The sequence below is a fragment of the Cydia splendana genome, chromosome 9 (genome assembly GCF_910591565.1).
Source record: "Cydia splendana chromosome 9, ilCydSple1.2, whole genome shotgun sequence".
Taxonomy (NCBI): domain Eukaryota; kingdom Metazoa; phylum Arthropoda; class Insecta; order Lepidoptera; family Tortricidae; genus Cydia; species Cydia splendana.
In genome coordinates, this window is record NC_085968.1 from 20,922,128 (window position 1) to 20,940,902 (window position 18,775).

The window sequence follows — 18,775 nt, forward strand, 5'->3', positions numbered from 1 at the left end:
TGACTGTTGATGTAAATAAATTAGGTACCTATCATACACGGCTGGAATAACACACAATTGACCACGAAACACAATTACACGCAGCTCAGGTTGTGAATCTACCCGCCATAATTTTTCAAAATTTTTTGGTAATAAAGTTCTCAGCAACTGTGATGGCGTATGAAAACTTTGTTTCTTTTAACATTGTAAAACTGAAAGTATTTTTGATTATCTGAATTATGTCATAGTACAGACAATAAATGGGGTGTTATAATATTTTGAGTTTTATTTGACAAAGTTGTTTTTAGGGTTCCGTACCCAAAAGGTAAGACGAGACCCTATTACTAAGACTTCGCTGTCCGTCCGTCCGTCTGTCTGTCACCAGGCTGTATCTCACGAACCGTGATAGCTAGACAGTTGAAATTTTCACAGATGATGTATTTTTGTTGCCGCTATAACAACAAATACTAAAAACAGAATAAAATAAAGATTTAAATGGGGCTCCCATACAACAAACGTGATTTTTGACCAAAGTTAAGCAACGTCGGGCGTGGTCAGTACTTCGATGGGTGACCGTTCTTTTTTTGCTTTTTTTCCCGTTTTTTTTTCATTATGGTACGGAACCCTTCGTGCGCGAGTCCGACTCGCACTTGCCCGGTTATTTGTGACAATCGCCTCCATGGCAACGATCGCCATAAATAATCTGTTCTAACAGATGTTTTTTTATTTGATCCATGCCCTGGATACAAGAGTTTTAAGACGTTCTGGCGAAATAAAGTGGAGCCATATTTAAAAAAAAAGTTTAGCGTTAAGTAATATAGATGTCGCTATTTTTTCGAATAAAGTGTTTTATATACGACTATCCCTCCCCTGGATTTAAGTATAGCGTATAGAAATCATAGAGATTAAAATAAACTGTATCTGTGCTAAAGGGGCGGAATATAAATTTCGAAGGACCTGCGGTAGCGCAGCCCGAAGATAAAAGGGGACTATGGCTATGTGTGATAATATTATGATATTAATGGGGCCGACCGTACCTGGATGTAATCTTCGGTGGGTTTTGGCGGCCGCCAGATATGTGATACGGTTCGTTTCCTTCTTCTTCTATTTCCACTTATTTTTCACCTTTTTTATTCAAAACTCGCGAAAACGTATTTTTACGATTGACGTATATTTTGTGACTGACAGAACTGACTTAAATTTGAATTCTATTACGTTTTTATTTATTGGCGGTTAAAAGGAGGTCGGCAAAAGGCGAGTGACATGAGAAATGAGGTCGAGTATATTAATAAAAGAAAGAGTGAGCGATATGGATGAATGTGAATGATAATGAATGAAAAGGGGCGCGAACATTCCCCCCCGGCTTTAAAGGGTTCCTTTAAAGGAAACAAAACTAAATAAAGTCAGAGATAACCCTTCTCATCAAACTAAACGACCATTCACAACAATAGCGAAATAACAAACTAAAAGAATAGTATTATCCTAACGAATTATACTATATACATATTATTGGTTAGGCAGTGGGCACAATCGCACGACAGGACGAACAAAACTTCCTTTATTTGTTCTGACAGTGACAACGCGGGTTGAGCCGTCCTTCGAAGGATGCACTGCCTCCACAACGCCTAAAGGCCATGAAAATGGCGGCGCATTATCTACCTTTATAACAACCACAGTGCCAATTACGATGGGAACTGATGGCGTGGTCCATTTAGCTCGAGACTGCAACTGATGCAGATACTCTGCACGCCATCGTTGCCAGAAAGACTGCACTATCTTATCCAGGAGGGCATGTCGGTCACGTAAATTGCCTGACTCCACTAATAGAACAGGTAAAGACAACAGCGGAGCAGTGTTGAGAAAATGAGCCGGAGTGAGAGCCGACGGCTCAGCGGGATCACTGCTCAGGGCTGTCAGTGGTCGTGAATTTACCAGAGCCTCTATCTGCGCAAGCGTAGTCAGAAGCTCCTCGTATGACAGTATTTGCGTACCGATTACCTTGAAAAGGTGATTTTTGACTATTTTCACCATACTTTCCCATGCGCCTCCAAAGTGTGGAGAAGCGGGAGGAATAAACTTCCAATCGATGCGGTTCTCCGCGAGCTCTATTTCAAGATGTGGACGATGATCGTCCAAAAACTTGTAGAGGTCTCGCATATAAGAGTTGGCGCCGGTAAAATTAGTCCCATTGTCCGAATACATGCATTGGACGGGGCCACGCCGCGCCAAGAAGCGCTTTAAAGCGGCCAAGAAGTTAGCAGTACTCAATTCCGTCGCTATCTCGATATGAAGGCAGCGCGTCGTGAGGCAAGTGAAAATGCATAACCAAGCCTTGCGACTCTTGACTCCTCTGCCACGAGTAGGTGTGTACTGCAAGGGGCCTGCATAATCACACCCCGTATGCGTAAAAGGTTTATCTACCTGATTCACGCGACAGCTCGGCAAGTCTGCCATGAGCGGGAAAGACGATTGTGGATTCGCTCGGAAACACGTATTGCATTTGGCAACGCGGTCGCGAATGACACGACGAGCCGACAGTATCCAATACTGAAGCCTAAGTATAGACATCAATGCCTCAGGACCGGCATGCAAATGCTTTCTGTGGAAGTAATCAACAATCAGATTAACTACATGATCACGTCGGGGAAGCACAATTGGGTGTTTCTGTGTATATTCCAAGTCAGCATTTGACAGTCGGCCTCCAACACGAATCAGACCGTCTTTATCCATGAACGGTTTAAGCTTTTGTAAGGCAGGCGAACAACACTTCTTGCTTTTAATTTTATCAATATCGTCACTGAAGTGTTGACTTTGTAACGATGAAAGAATTTTGCCTTCAGCGAACTCTAGGTCAGACCGAGTAAGTGCCGTGGATCGCGGTTTCGGTTTTAGAATGCGGTACACGTATACGATGATGCGCAATAATCGTGACCACGATGATATCCGCTGAGCGAGCGAATAAAGTGGTGACTCTGACACATCCGTAGTTGTAGCGTGTGCAAGAGGCTTAAGCTCCGGCACTTCACCGATGGACTCTCGATCGAGTTCCCTTAAAGGCCACTCTGATGGATGCTTGTTAGCCCAAGCTGGTCCCGTGAACCACAAAGGATGATCCACTAGCTTTGCAGGCGTCAGTCCACGGGACAGGCAATCCGCGGGATTTTCCAAGCCCGCCACATGATGGAAGCAGTTGGCCGGAATAGTTTCAATAATCTTAACTACCCGGTTGGCAACAAACGTTTGCCAGCGGTGTGGTGATGACTGAATCCAGCAGAGGGCAACCTTCGAGTCAGTAAACGCGTAGATCTCGTTGATCTTATAACGAGGTTCGAAGTTATCTTGCACCTTCCGCATGAGCTTCGCCAGGAGGACTGCAGCACACAATTCCAATCTCGCAACGGATACTGTTTTAAGGGGACTGACCTTCGACTTGGAACACACCAGCCGAGTTGTCACTTCGTCTCCCTTTAGAACCTGAAGGTATACTACACCTCCATATGCACGCTCGGATGCATCACCGAAGCCTAAAAGGTTTATAGTACAACCCTGTACTACTCCAAGATGGCGCGGTATGTGGATTTCATTTAGTTTTGGCAACTCTGAACAGAATCGTTCCCATAAATCCACAATATGGGGCGGGGGAGTCTCATCCCAGTCGCATTTGATCAACCAAAGCTCCTGGATGAGGAGTTTTGCATATAAGACAACTGGAGCTACTAAGCCCACGTTATCCCATAGACGTGCCACTGCGGACAAGATCGTCCTTTTAGTGCACGTTGAGTCTGGCTCTGTCACTTTGAAATGGAAATAATCACCAGATTTATTCCAACATAAGCCCAGAACCTTTTGGGAGATCCCTGGGTCGATTTCAATGTCTACGGAAGCCCGGTGCGAAGCGGGTATTTCGCGTAGCACGGCGTCTGAATTGCAGGTCCATTTCACAAGATCAAATTGACCGCATTTGAATAGATCAATCAGCTCCTTAGCCGCGTTAATAGCAACAGACTCATCCTGCTGTAGCGAGTCATCTGACATAATGCTAAAACATACGTCATCCATGTAAGTACAGGAGGACGCAATCGCTGCGGCCTTGGGATACTTATGTCCGTCGTCTGCAATCAGCTGACGGACGACGCGGAGCGCGTGATAGGGACTCGACTTCATGCCAAAACACACACGATGAAATTCGTACGTGGTAATGGGATCTGCCGGGCGGAATCTATACAAGATTCGCTGAAACTGGCGGTCCGCTTCGCGAACACCAATCTGCAAAAACATTTGACGGCAATCGGCCGAAAGCGCTATTCTGAATAAGCGAAAGTTCAGAAGGATTGAAAACAAATCCCCTTGAAGGTTGGGCCCTGAGTGTAATACATCATTCAGCGACAGGCCTGTGCTTGTCTTGCTACTCGAGTCCAGGACCATGCGCACTTTGGTCGTTGCCTTGTCCTCGCGCACGACAGCCATATGAGGAATTATGTACGCGATAGCTGGTGAGGCGTTCATGGAGTTAGTTACCTCCGATATGTAACCCTTACTGACGTATTCCCGAATGATATCGTCATAGGCGGCACGTAACATACTCGATAATTCTAGCTTCCTTTCAAGGCAAAGAAAGCGCCTCTTAGCAGCAGAATGCGACTCTCCAAGCTTGAACACGTCATCTCGGAAAGGCAATGCGACAGTATATCTGCCACTAGCGTTGCGCGTGGTGGTAGCGCGAAAGTAATCTTCGCATTCAAGGTCATCTTGACTTTGAGCGGGCGGAGCGGATACTTCCTCAAGCTCCCAGAACCTTTTGAGGAGGTGGTCCATGGAGTCCTGAACGGAAGTACAACATGCCGAAGTATATTTACGCGGTGCCTGTAGAGCAGGGACCGAACCCATCAAAATATACCCCAATACCGTCTGAATAGCCGGTGGCATATGGTCCACGTCGCTTTTGACAATGTGCGGTAGCAACAAATGCGGGAATATAGTTGCACCCACCAGGACATCAATTGCGACGGGCGTATCCAACGTGTCGTCAGCCAGAGGAAGTCCATGAACATGCGTGAGGGTCGACATGTCCACGGGCACTGACGGCAAGTCGTCGGTAATGCGATCTACCACAAGACTCGAAACGTCAAAGTTGACGTTTTCGTCAAACCGCGAAAATATTTTAATATCTGCGTTACCCTTAACATTTTTTTTAGTTTTTCCAATGCCAAATACAGCGCTTGGTCTTTTATTAAAATTCAGACCTAATCGCTTACAACACTCCTCAGTAATGAAGTTACTTTGTGACGCGGTGTCAAGTAAACATTTGATGACTTGTGTACCACCCTTATTATCGCGGACGATAACCTTTGCGGTGGACAGCAAAACCGTATCACACGAAGATATTGAGTTTTGATTTGACATCTTATTGTTAGAGGCCGCTAGTGCTTGAGTCACGATAGACGTGTTGCAAGATGTGCTCTCCGGCGGTGAAGACGACTTAGCCGCGGCGCTCGCAGATGTATTTGACACATCAGACGTCGTAGCTTTTTCATCCTTGACGTTGTCAAAATGCAACAGAGTATGATGCTTTTGATGGCAAACTCGACATTTCACCTCGGAATTGCACTCGCGGGTGCGGTGTTTGATACTAAGGCAGTTAACACATGCCTTAAGCTCTTTAGCGCGTTTGAAGCGTTCGGAAGGCGTTAAGTTGTTGAGGGACGGACATTTAAATAAATGTTCATGGACAATATTGTCACACAAACATTTAGTAGTGCTCGCGCAAGCAACATAACTTTGTAGTTTTGGTGCGGCACTACGCGGTTGAGACGACTTAACACCTTTTTCGCGCGATGGATTTACGGCGGCGGAGACGGCGGTACATGGTTGCACATTTTGACAAATCCTAAACTGACTCTTCATAAAATCTGACAGATCACGAAAGGTAGGCAACTTCGTATTGCGGTGTAGCATTTCAAATGCTCGTAGAGATTCCTGGTCTAACTTTTTTAATGCTATATGCAGAAGCATAAAGTCGCTTAAGTCATCAAGCTTAAGCGCTTTAAGCGCATTCGCAGCTGTGACAAATTTATCGATGAATGTCTGAAAGTTAGAATTAACCTTTAAATTGAGCATTTGATCCATGTAGGTCGAGGCAAGAGTGCGCTTGTCTTGAAATCTGTCAATTAAACTATCGAGGATAAGCTGATAATTTTCAGCGCCCGGAGTTATACCCGCGAAGACAGCTTGAGCTTTTGGTGACAATTTCCCAATAAGGTAGAAAAGCTTCTCTTCGTCGGTAAGCGACAGATTGTCGTGCACTCTAGATTTAAAACTAGCGTAGAACAGCGGCCAGTTACGTATGTCTCCATCGAACGCTATCAGTTCCATCGTTGGCAAAGAAGGTCTGGCTCTCTCCACTATAGAAGGCAGCGAAGAGGCCGGCGGTGCGGCTGGTTGCAGCCGCTTAACCGCTCTCCTGATGCGGCAGTACAAATCTTCGAAGGCTATAATCGGCTGATAATTAGGTACAGCAGCCTCCTTAGCCCTTAGCAACGTGCGATTATACTCATTAACAACCTCTTTGAACTCCGAGCGAAGTTCGTCGATATTGTCAGCAGCGTCGAGGAAACTCTCGCGACTCGCTACATCTGTATGAACAACTAGCGACTTATTGTAAATGCTCTGGACGAGTTCAAAGAAGATGTTGCGTTTTGCTTCAAGCATCAACAATTCATCTTCATAATACGCGCTGTCGACGCTTTCGATATTTTTTGTATCTTTCGCCATAGTGCAGGAGACGGGTTAAATATGCGGTAAAACAATTTATGTTCCTATATAAGGATACACTCTTATAAACATAAGTATACCTAAATTGCGGGTGCGGTTAATAAATTATGTTTAGGTAACTAGTTTATAAGGGCGGCGCGGTGAAAAATAATACTCAAATAAATAAATACCTAAACTGCGGGAGCGTTAATAAAGAATAATTTAGGTAATATTTATAAGGGCGGTGCGGGAGGAGAACGATTCGCAATGAATGTATAAGGTGAGAAACGGGAAAAGAAGAGAATATAATCCGGTTCGAAGGACCAGAAATGGGGCGGAATATAAATTTCGAAGGACCTGCGGTAGCGCAGCCCGAAGATAAAAGGGGACTATGGCTATGTGTGATAATATTATGATATTAATGGGGCCGACCGTACCTGGATGTAATCTTCGGTGGGTTTTGGCGGCCGCCAGATATGTGATACGGTTCGTTTCCTTCTTCTTCTATTTCCACTTATTTTTCACCTTTTTTATTCAAAACTCGCGAAAACGTATTTTTACGATTGACGTATATTTTGTGACTGACAGAACTGACTTAAATTTGAATTCTATTACGTTTTTATTTATTGGCGGTTAAAAGGAGGTCGGCAAAAGGCGAGTGACATGAGAAATGAGGTCGAGTATATTAATGAAAGAAAGAGTGAGCGATATGGATGAATGTGAATGATAATGAATGAAAAGGGGCGCGAACAGCTAAGCTGAAATATTTTCTGTCAAATGTCACATACTTATATTATGTTTACATTATTTTATTTTTATCTTGCTAATTATTTCAAAATGGTAAATTTAAAAACGATATTATAAAAGTGCAAACCGAGCACTTTCATTTGATACTAAATTCGACCATGTTTTTAGCAAATAAAATGACCAGAATAGCAAGACCTCTCACAAACAGCTTTTTGGCCTTCTAAGCTCTTCTACCTCAATAATCCCTTGATCGAGCCTGCTCATAATTTAATGACTAAAATATAATGCCCTCGACTATACGTTTATCCAATTTCATTTAAATTAGAACAAATTTACTTTAGTTCTTGAGTATCAAACTATCTTCTGACAGTTAAAAACATCGAAATGCCGGGACGTGCCGCTAGCCAGCCGCGTGATCCAAGTCGAATGTAAGAACTTCGCTTCGCTTCGCTCGCTCGTTCGAATATAAACTAAATAAGTATAAAAAAAATAACTATCCATATACTTAATTGTACTAACCTACCTAAATTGTACCATGTGAATAAGCTTTACGAATGGTCGAACTCTGTGGACGAAGTTGTGAATGAAATTTAAAAATCTATGTACAAACAGTTAATAGTCCATTGGTGGACCTTATGCCTATTGTAATAAGGTCCACCAATGGACAGTTAACAGTGTGAGCGATGGTACTATAGTAATATAAACGGATCGTGAGACTTTTTATTTAATACTCGTATATTTCTGCTATTCTTCTTGTCTCTAAGGGTCGGTAACACCAAACAACCTGTCTCCGTTTGCTTGGAAATTTTTATTAGATTATGAATTTTATAACAGGTTCTTCTTGTGGTAATTACAACTAACTAGTTCTAAGTCGAGGGCCACGAAGAAAACATTTCGAGCGAACTTGGTCGAGGCGCTTTGAGTGAACGAATTTTGTCGAAGTTTCTTCTCCGCCGAGGCATAAGAGAAAGCGTTTCTGCCAGTGCGTTTTGCCAAATTTCATTTAAGTCTGACCTAGAAAGTGTCTTCTTAAGATATAGCTTTTTAAGTAACGTTGAGGTGACTACTGGCATTTGCTTGGCCCCTTCATATTCCATGTGAGCAACGATGGTTCGAACCCTTCGGCACAATTTTTCGAAGTGGTCTGTGGCGGCGTGCAATCTTATTTGCTCGCAAAGAGTTTGTATGAACCACGTGCCCTCTTCAACCACTCTGAAAATAAAATTATATTTAAACCAGGACTAGACCTCATTGAATAAAAGGGAAGTACTAGGTCTACTAACTAAAATTGTCAAATGTATAGTTTATCATAATTGATAATGACGATCGTAACTAATGGTGTTTTTCATAAACATTTGTCAAATCTAACAAACTCGCCGTCATATTGACATTTCTGTTTATTAGAAAGAGACAATATTTAACAGAGGTTTGTAAGAGGTTGGTAAGTTTTATCTATAAGATATTGTGGGGCCTTAATGGCGACTGTTTAGTATGGGTTCAAGTTTTCGTTATAAGCAGCGTTCATTGAGGACGCTCGCGTGCATTTGTTTAACCCGAGGGCCAAGAAATGCACGCTCAGAGCGCAAGAAGCGTTGTTAACACTCGACACTGACGCCCCAAATGTACCTATTACGTATAGCGGTTGACGCAATGTGCACGCGCGTGACGTTCGAGTGGGCCACGGCCCGAGGCATACATGGACGCCGCGCCGCACCGCACGCCTCGTCTGAGACACGCACGAAGTATCTACTGTAACTCACCTGATAGAGGCTCTTCCAAAGAAAGAGCTATGAAACATTATTATATCTGAGTCCATGGGCCTGCGATATTTCTCTGTTGGTAGTACAGCATCTAGTTCCACTGTCTGAACAGGTTCATTTATGCTTTGGCTTCGCGCTTCCACAACCGAAGCTGGTTGTCGACCCCGACATGCCTGTATAAAAAGTAAGTTCAAAGTAAAGGCCAAGGCTTTCCATAGTAAATAGGACCTTGCGTTAAACAGACTCTGGTTTTTTTTATGGCTACCTCTTGTAGTGAAGAATATTTATACTGAATATCATTATCCTAATTGTGACAGTTTTTGACTTATGAATTTTTTAATCTTTTTTAATCAATTTGTTTTCGGTTTTTATTCACACGATTGGTTCCAAATGTTGAACGGATGTTCTTTATGATGATTGGCGTCACCACAAAAAAGAACAATAGTGGTTGTATATATAATATAAAATAAAAAGTTCTATTTTTTTTTTGGCGATTGTGAAGTAGGGACACCCCTTGATTTTTTTTCAGAGCGTACGTCATATACCGGCATACTATTTGCCAAACCATCAAAATTTTCCGGGTGGTACTTCCTGTCAAAAAAACAGAGTCTGTTTAACGCAAGGGCCTATTTACTAAGGATGGAAAGACGACCATGGCCTTATGACGACCGGTCTAGTGGCGTAGTGGGTAGTGACCCTGCCTGTGAAGCCGATGCGATGGTCCTGGGTTCGTATCCCGGTTGAGGCATTTATTTGTATGATGAACACCACATGAATATTTTTTCAGGTTCCAGAGTCATAGGTGTTTTGTATGTATATAAGTATGTATTTATCTATATAAGTATGTTTCTTGCCTAGCACCCATAATACAAGCTTTGCTTAGTTGAGGGTTAGGTTGATCTGTATAAGATGTCCCCTAATATTTAATTAATTGGTATTATGTTTTTCTAAATTCACATGACGTGCGTCTTGGTCTGGTTGGACCACAATGCCGGGCTAAATTGACTGCCTTTTCACATACTTGAATGAAGGCTAATTCCTACCTGAATATGATTGGTTTAGCTACCAAGCTGGGATTGAGACGAGCGTCAAAGCAGGCGATTACATCTCTTTCGCAGTAACGTGTGTCAAATGCCCTTAGATAGCCGTGGTCTTGTCCGTGAGTCAGGATCGCCACGCAAAGGCAGCCGCTGGCACTGAAGTCCCTTCTGCTAACTAAAATGCACAAACAAATTTGAAAAGTTAAATAAGTTTAGCAATTGGCGATTGTTTAAATAAGTCGTTGTGCGAAGGGTGTTAGTTATATTTTTAATATTTCTATTACAAAAAATTCTAAGCCCGGGTTCTTAAAATATTATCACAAAGATTATAACGATATATTATTAATATTATCACGCTTTAGGAACTGAACAATAAAATTAAAGCCTCATGAAAACTACAGGGAACATTAAAATAGGTATTCTTGCTGATACAATGGATATCAAGTGTTATCATAAGAAAGGTCGACCTGTGTAAAGTTGCGGCAAAACCTTATTGGATATTTAATTTTATTGTTTATGTTGTTAGCAATGCTTTTGCGTTTTATTGCGCTGTATCCTGGCTGTATCATTCTATAAGTTTTACTAAAAATTACCAGCATCTTTACTTACATTTTTTCAATTTAATAAACAAATCCTTTTCTGTTAGGTCGTTGTGAGTTGTCACATTAAATCGAAATTGTTTAAATGTACTTTCTAACGCTGCTACATCTAAAGCAGTGCCCCGTCGTTTCGGTTCGCTTAAAAAAATTTCATGATTGAAAATAATCATATCATTTCTTTCAAATTTCTCTAATTCATACGTTGTTAACTCTAAATCTGTCTCAGATATGTTGCTTCTATCGGGTATACCTAATGCATCATGATAACTTTTGTTTAGGGTACTTTCAAAAAGTTCTTTAAACTTTTTTCTATCACACTCATCATGAGGCGTTTTCTCGTTTTCGTGATCAGCTTCTGTAGTACGCTGTTTTTCACCTTTTGGTTGTTGTTTTTTATCATTTGTACGATGCGATAGTTTAGGAATTGAAGCGAATATGTTTCGGGCTTCATAAACCCCTATTTTCGTTCCAACCCAACTAGCAAAATAGTCGTATAAGAATTGATTTACTCAGCCTGTAATCGTATAACAGCCGAGTTACGGTTGTTGAAGCACCAATATATCGTATAATAGCGGTTAACTCGACTATTTAGCAATTTTCGCTAATTAGTGCTATAATCATGTCGTATAAACGTTTATAGCACTATCTTTTAGCACTTTTATTCCACCTTTTAATAAATGCTGAGTTAGTGCTACTAAATCACTTTTATTCAGCATAATTGTTCTATTAAAATCATATAACAGCTATAGATTAGCTAATTGTCTGAATAAGGCGCTTTAATACAACTGTTACTTAACTCTCTTCTCTGTTGCTATAAAAGCCTATTAAAAGCAATCAAATAACCATTTGGCAACAATGCTGCTGTAACAGCGCGCTTATATCATAATTCGGGTAATGGGGTTCAAACCGCTGTTATAGGAGCTGAAGTGTATTTACAGGTTTTATTCAAAATGAATTCAGCTTAGAGTACTTTTAAAGAGTTTTGAACTACATTAACAGCACAAGTCAGCCATGTTGACGTTTCAATATAGTCCGGTGGCCAACTGCATGAAACCCTACCTGACAAAAAAATAGAATAATCCTACTCTGTAGGGGAAGCTGACTTTTAGTAGCATCAACTGTTCTTGGTCGGCCGCGGCTTAATTTGGAAAATTTTGCGCTAATGGCAAAATAGTGGCACAAAAATTCATAAAAAAAAACCCCATCGTATAATAGAATGAAACTTGCATGGTGGGATAGCTACCTTTGAGGACAGCAAAACAAAACTGGTCAGCTACATCCTGTGTTGGCAGGTTCTTGTGTCCGACCGAATTTGTGGTACCACGTGACAGCTACAATTTACCTCATCGAAAAATAGAATCAAAACAACTGATTGTAATACCTACATTAAATTTGTTGACATATGTCTTGGTCGGCCTCACCTTAGCCTGACAGCGTTTTCAGTCCGTCCGCATTAAAAAAAAAAGTCAATGGCAGCTATCCTACCATACAAGTGACATTCTATTTCTCGATGAGGTAAATTGTAGCTCACTTGGTACCACAAATTCGGTCGGACACAGGAACCTGCCAACACAGGATGTAGCTGACCACTTTTGTTTTTTTGATGAATATTTGTACCACTTTTTTGCCATTTGCGCAAAATTTGCCAAGTTAAGCCACGGCCGACCAAGAGCAGTTGAAGCTGCTAAAAGTCAGCTACCCCTACGGAGTAGGATTTTTCAATTTTTTTATCAGGTAGGGTTTCATGCAGTCGGCCATCGGACTATAAATCCATAAACATGGCGACATCATGTGCTATAAGTGTAGCAGTAAACGCAGTTACTCGACTTATAGTCGAATTAATGAGATATAACAGAAACTAGATCGTGTAAGCAAATTTTTACTTATTTTTATTAATATTTTTTTATTGAAATTTAAGAAAATAGGCGGCCCATGAATATATATGAACCAGTGCCTTTGGTTTTATCAATAAAGTATTTTTCGCGCTGGGTTTTACTGTATTACGTGTACTTACAGACAGTAAAAACTTATGTACACAATCACGGTAAAAATAAATGTCATGGATGACAGCAGTACAAAATACTTAAGTACCTTTTTGTTTTATTAGACACGTGTTAACTTGTATGTCTTCGATAGTTTCTGTTTGTTTTTTTTCCAAAAAAACGTTCATCAAACGCTTTTATAGCAAGCTCATGAGGTGTTTTTTCTTCAACAGAATCAGTCTCTGAGGTCAGTTTTTTTTCAACTTCTAATGGTTTCTGTTTATTTGGTGGTTTTGATAGTTTAGGGTGACCAACATATAATAATTTTTGGGGCTCATAGAAATATAGTCCAAGTTTTTGTAATGCAACGGATGAGTTTAATTGTAATCCATATGTGTCATTTATGTGTTCTTTCAATTTCTGACAGTTCCTCGTAGTCGTTATCAGTCATTCCATGCCATGATTCAAATCTTCTAGGAGCATAGTATCCCTTTCTTCTTCTTTGCCATGATTGGAATTTATTAGGTTCAAAAACCACTTCGTCGATGACAAGAACTTCTAATGTAGTATCTGGTTGTGTACACGCATCCATACTATTTATGTCAGCTTTGTTTATTTTTTTTAAACCAGAACTAGATTCTTCATCAGATGATGCATATAGAGACGCTTCCAGGCTGACATTGAATGCTTGACTCATATTCTTTTAGTACGCATCTACAATTAAAAATACAACAATGCTTGACGTTGGGTTAAGTTACGTTACGTAATCAAAAGAATCAGGCGTTACTTTGCAAAAATCCATATTAATAAAAATACAAATAGGTATATTACTTTTGCTAATCCACGAAATAATAACAATTAGTGCAACGCGTTATATTTACTTACTTGCGTACTTTTTGAATGCAATTAATGTTCCCACTCTCCCACCACGAATATAATTACGCAAATAAATATGACAAACCACCACCAAAACTACATATAAGTAGGCAATATATTTGTATTAATTACGTTACGTACAAAATCTTTTGTTATGTTAATGGAATCATTTTTGTTGCACTTGTTTGAGTAACGAAAATTATTTCGAATTAAGGTCTTTTTTAATTGTAAACGTTGCAATCGAGCCATATACGCGTATGTAGGTATGTTGGACGCGAAAAACAACTGAAGATAAAATGATGCACTTGTATCAAATGTCGATATTAAAATGAAATCAGTAGTGCTGGGTAAATTCGAAGTGTGAATGATAAGATAATTGTTAAGTGTTACACGGACATTTAATAGGGGAATTACTTATCCATTCTGCAGTGTTCAGTATAATTGAAAACTACATCCAAACTGTACATTATTGCATAAGCATACGGTATACAATTGAATAACATTTTATTTTCAAACCAACATTCGGTTTATGGTAATCGCGTAGTTTATGGTTTCAAGTTTAATATGTATTATACTGAAAGGCACGAAATCCAAATTTTATATGGAAGATTAACCCTTCGTGCCCACATTTTATAAATTTGCCGCCTTTTTGCCGTGCCGGAGTATAGTTGTACATATGAATGATACAATATTTAATTATTTAGATTTAGATATTTATTCTCATAATATTAAATTACATTATAAATTATGCTAGAGTAAACTACAGGAATTATTGAAAGTTATTAATCAATCCATCAATGATATAGCTCGCCAATCATTTAAATTATATTTTACCAACTATAACTAATCCTACGACTCTCCTGAAAACTGGGGTCGAGTGATTTTAGGGAGGTTTTTTTTTTATATTTAGTTTTATCTAGTTGTAGCTTTTTTAGGTTTATATTGGTTAGATTTAATTTGATAATTTGTATTTGTTACCTTATAAAATGTTTATTAATTAAAAATATTAATTATGTATGTAAATTGTATTGCTTACATTTACTTAAATATAAAAAAACACATGTCATATGATAGAATGTAAAATAAATACAATTAAATCTAATTAGGTACCGTAGACCGGGGTGACTTTGGAAAATTTGGGGTTACTTTGATAGATTTAAAACGGCCATAGAATTACCATTATTCATTATTTACTGAAAATGTCCCTGTAACTAGTTAGATTACTATATATTCATATTCACCTACTGTAAAAAATCTCGCATAAATATATATTATGGCTTAAAATCTAGAATTTTAAAGTCGCCCCTGCATTTGAAAGTCACCCCGGTCAATGGTACTTTGAAAAGTTGAAAACACTGCTTAAAGGATGACTCACGCTAAACCGGGCCAGGGCCGGGCCGGAGCTTCCAGCCCTTTTTTTTCTATGGAAACCACGTGATCACCGGTCAGCCGTCATAGAAAATTACATGTCGGACGCCTCGGCCCGGGCTCGGCCCGGTCTAGCGTGGCGTGAGTCATCCTTAATGACGAATCTGCTATTGTATAGGTGGAACAATCCGTTGTTTGCTTTAGCACTCTGTCATTATTTTTCTCCCTAGACTAATTAGACTATACAATGTTTGTAGGAGCGAATTAAACTGCTCGAATTTAAGCACAAGTAAACGTTATTTTTTGGAAGTAAACACAAACCCGCGTGATCGCGTCAGTCAAATGAAGTCAATTGTTCACGTGATTGCACGCCGATGAGGCGGCAGTTTTCATACACCCGTTAATCGAAGCACAAGGAAAGCCTTTGAAATGGATTAAAATCTAAAGTGTCCGTTAGCTTAGCTGGTCGGATGTATAATTTGTAAGTAAATTGGGGTACTTTCCCATTTCACAAGGTTTCCTTAATAAACGGCGCGATTCGGGAAATGATTTAGAGGTTCACTAGATATGAAATAGTAAAGACATGTGACGTTCCACGGCAAAAGGTACCTTATGGCGGCTGGCGCTTACGCTATTATTAACGCCGCTCCAATATTCAGCCGGGGCAATGGTACCTTTTGCCGTGGAACGCCACATATCTTTACTATTTCATATCTAGTGAATATCTAATTCATTTCCCGAGTCGCGCCGAAAGGCATTTAGCTGTAGGTAACAGCGCAATAACAATAAAATTCGGTTTGAAAGTACCATTTGAGCTAGAAATATTGTTCAGACGTCAGAAAAAATATTAGTTGGTAGCTAGATCTAAAGGATCACTCACGTTAGACCGGGCCGGTTCGTTATCCTCAGTCCGAGCCGCCGGGTATGGCACCAATACTTACATGTTAAAGAGTAAATTTTTCGGGTAATTGTTAAGTAGGTATTTATAGTAAATAAAAACCGGTTTGGCTTACAACAGGGTCGTTAGCCTTTTTATTTAATTAATTAGATAGTGTAAGGGACGGTTTCACCAATTGATCTGTCGCCGTTAAAACATTTGCACGGAAAATGTTACAGTTCACTGCTGAGTGGCGTTGATCAGTCTGTCAATTGTGGTTGGTGCACCCTAGCCATAAGTCGAGGGCCACGAAGAAAACATTATGATCGAATTCGTTCACGGCGCCTTTATTGAACGAATTCTACCGAAGTTTCTTCAACACTGAGGCATAAGAGAAAGCGTTTTCACCAGCGCTTTTTGTTAAATGTTATCTAAGTCTGAACTAGAAGGTGCCTTTTTAAGATATAGCTTTTTGAGTAACGTTGAGGTAACTACTGGCATTTGCTTGGCCCCTTCATACTCCATGTGAGCAACGATGGTTCGAACCCTTCGGCACAACTTTTCGAAGTGGTCTGTGGCGGCGTGCAGTCTTATTTGCTCGCAAAGATTTTGTATGAACCACGTGCCTTCTTCAACCACTCTGAAAATAAAATTATATTTAAATCATGACGAGTCATCAGTGTGTTTCAAGTGGAAGTATATAAAATAGTGTCAATTGTTGTTATTATCGTTGGCAAACTGGATTTTGATATAAAATTGTCGAATGTGGTAAATGTAGGTAAGGCTTCAGTGGCCAGTGTCTATCGTGGCCTCGAGTTTTCTATTTGAGCAGCGTGCACTAAGGACGCTAGCGTGCATTTGTTTAACATAAATAATTAAATACTAAAATAAATAATTTAGCCTATATACGTCCCACTGCTGGGCACAGGCTTCCTCTCAATCACGAGTGGGTTTGGGCTATACGTAGTCCCCACGCTGGCCCAATGCGGGTTGGGGACTTCACAAACACCATTGAATTTCTTAAAATTAATTAAATACTATAGGACATTATTATACAAATAACGAAGTCCCACAGTAAGCTCATTAAGGCTTATTATGGACGCCGCGCCGCACGCCCCGCTGGTCGCCCCGCTCGAGCGTCCACTCAGTTTGCACATGCTAAAAACGCACCTGATAGAGGCTCTTCCAAAGAAAGAGCTATGAAACATGATTATATCTGAGTCCATGGGCCTGCGATATTTCTCTGTTGGTAATACAGCATCTAGTTCCACAGTCTGAACAGGTTCAGATACATCTTTGCTTCGCACTTCCACAACGGAAGCAGGTTGTCGACCCCGACATGCCTGCGAAATGATGATGATGTATATTGTAATATAATTTATTAGCGTCAACGGTTACTCAACGTTCTAAAATGTTTGCAACTCGGTTACTCTCGCGTTTGGACACATATTTAATCAAGTGTATTTATTTATGTATTATGTTTTGCTAAAATCTATATCCACATAAAGTGCATTATGGTCTAGTTGGACCACAATGCACTGTCTGCTGCCATATAATTGGTTGAAGGTTACGTACTAACGTTAAAGCGCTATATTCTTACCTGAATTAAAATTATGATGGGTTTAGCTACCAAGCTGGGATTGAGACGAGCGTCAAAGCAGGCGATTACATCTCTTTCGCAGTAACGTGTGTCAAATGCCCTTAGATAGCCGTGGTCTTGTCCGTGAGTCAGGATCGCCACGCAAAGACAGCCGCTGGCACTGAAGTCCCTTCTGCTAACTGAAATGCACAAAACGGGTTTGACAATCGGTGATCGACTACTCACTACATATTTACAAAAAATATAAGCCCGGTTAGTAATAGATTATCAATATTCATTTCTTATACATATAAGGGTATACTGACATGATTTAGCGAACTGTACGATTAAATAAAGGGGTCTTGAATACTGTAGGAAAGAAAACCCAGAAAATGTCAATAGAGGTGACAGCAAGGTGTCATCTATTAGGCATTAGTATGTCGAGCACTAGTACGTTTACCTTAGTAAACGCTAGTGTGACGGATATAAAACTTTGAAAGGATGAGCCGTGCAGGATTGCCACAAATCCATATTTGTTAATTTATGTTATTTTGTTAGCAAAGTTTTTGCGTTTTAAAGTCCTGTATTTATCATTCTACACGTTATAATAATTTTACCATTATCGCCACTTACATTTTTTCAGTTCAACAAACAATCCTTTTTCCGTTAGATCATTGTGAGTGGTCACATCAAATCGAAATTGTTTAAATGTTCTTTCTAATGCTGCTACATCTAAAGCTGTGCCTTGTCTTTTCGGTCCGCTAATAAAGTTTTCATGATTGAAAATAATCATATCACGTTGTTAACTCTAAATCTGACTCAGATGTGTTTCTACTTTCCGGTATACCTAATGCCTTATGATAAATTTTGTTTAGGGTTCTTTCCAAACTGCATTTAAACTTATTTCTATCAAACTCAGTATCAGGGCCTCTCTCGTTATCGCCAGCCTCTGAAGTAAGTTGCTTTTCAGCTGGTTGTTTTTTATCATTATTGCTTCGCGATAGTTTAGGACTAGTAGATAATAATTTTCCGGCTTCATAAACCCCTATTTTCGTTCCAAGTGGTATAATTTCTTCGATAGGTTCTCTTTGGGTTTTACCAAAAAAACGTTCATCAAACGATTTTAAAGCAAGTTCATGAGATATTATTTCTGTAACAGAATAAGTCTCTGAGGCCAGTTTGTTCTTTACTTCTAAAGGTTTTGCCTGTTCGTTTGTT

At 40.0% G+C, this 18,775-nt stretch overlaps 3 protein-coding genes across 3 annotated transcripts in view; 1 reads left to right on the plus strand and 2 right to left on the minus strand.

Moving 5' to 3' along the window:
- LOC134793829 (blood vessel epicardial substance-A-like) overlaps nt 1–18,775 on the plus strand; it is a 75,325-nt gene that overhangs the window by 47,091 nt on the left and 9,459 nt on the right. The gene's annotated exons all lie outside the window — the stretch shown is intronic.
- Nucleotides 1–18,775, minus strand: part of LOC134793797 (caspase-6-like) — a 29,608-nt gene that overhangs the window by 10,348 nt on the left and 485 nt on the right. The gene's annotated exons all lie outside the window — the stretch shown is intronic.
- Nucleotides 16,381–18,350, minus strand: LOC134794049 (caspase-6-like). Its single transcript, XM_063765752.1, has 4 exons — nt 18,191–18,350; nt 17,579–17,757; nt 17,149–17,321; nt 16,381–16,618 (listed from the first exon to the last, which is right to left on the minus strand). Exons 1-4 carry the CDS (start codon nt 18,348–18,350, stop codon nt 16,399–16,401), a joined length of 732 nt encoding a protein of 243 aa, XP_063621822.1. The 3' UTR covers nt 16,381–16,398.

Excerpts from the sequence above, each read along its gene's own strand:
- LOC134794049 (XM_063765752.1), bottom strand. The coding sequence starts at position 18,350 with ATGATTATTTTCAATCATGAAAACTTTATTAGCGGACCGAAAAGACAA. Across the intron at positions 17,322-17,578 it reads CCATCATAATTTTAATTCAG|GCATGTCGGGGTCGACAACC; the intron begins GTAAGAATATAG and ends ATCATTTCGCAG. Across the intron at positions 16,619-17,148 it reads TTTGGAAGAGCCTCTATCAG|AGTGGTTGAAGAAGGCACGT; the intron begins GTGCGTTTTTAG and ends TTTTATTTTCAG.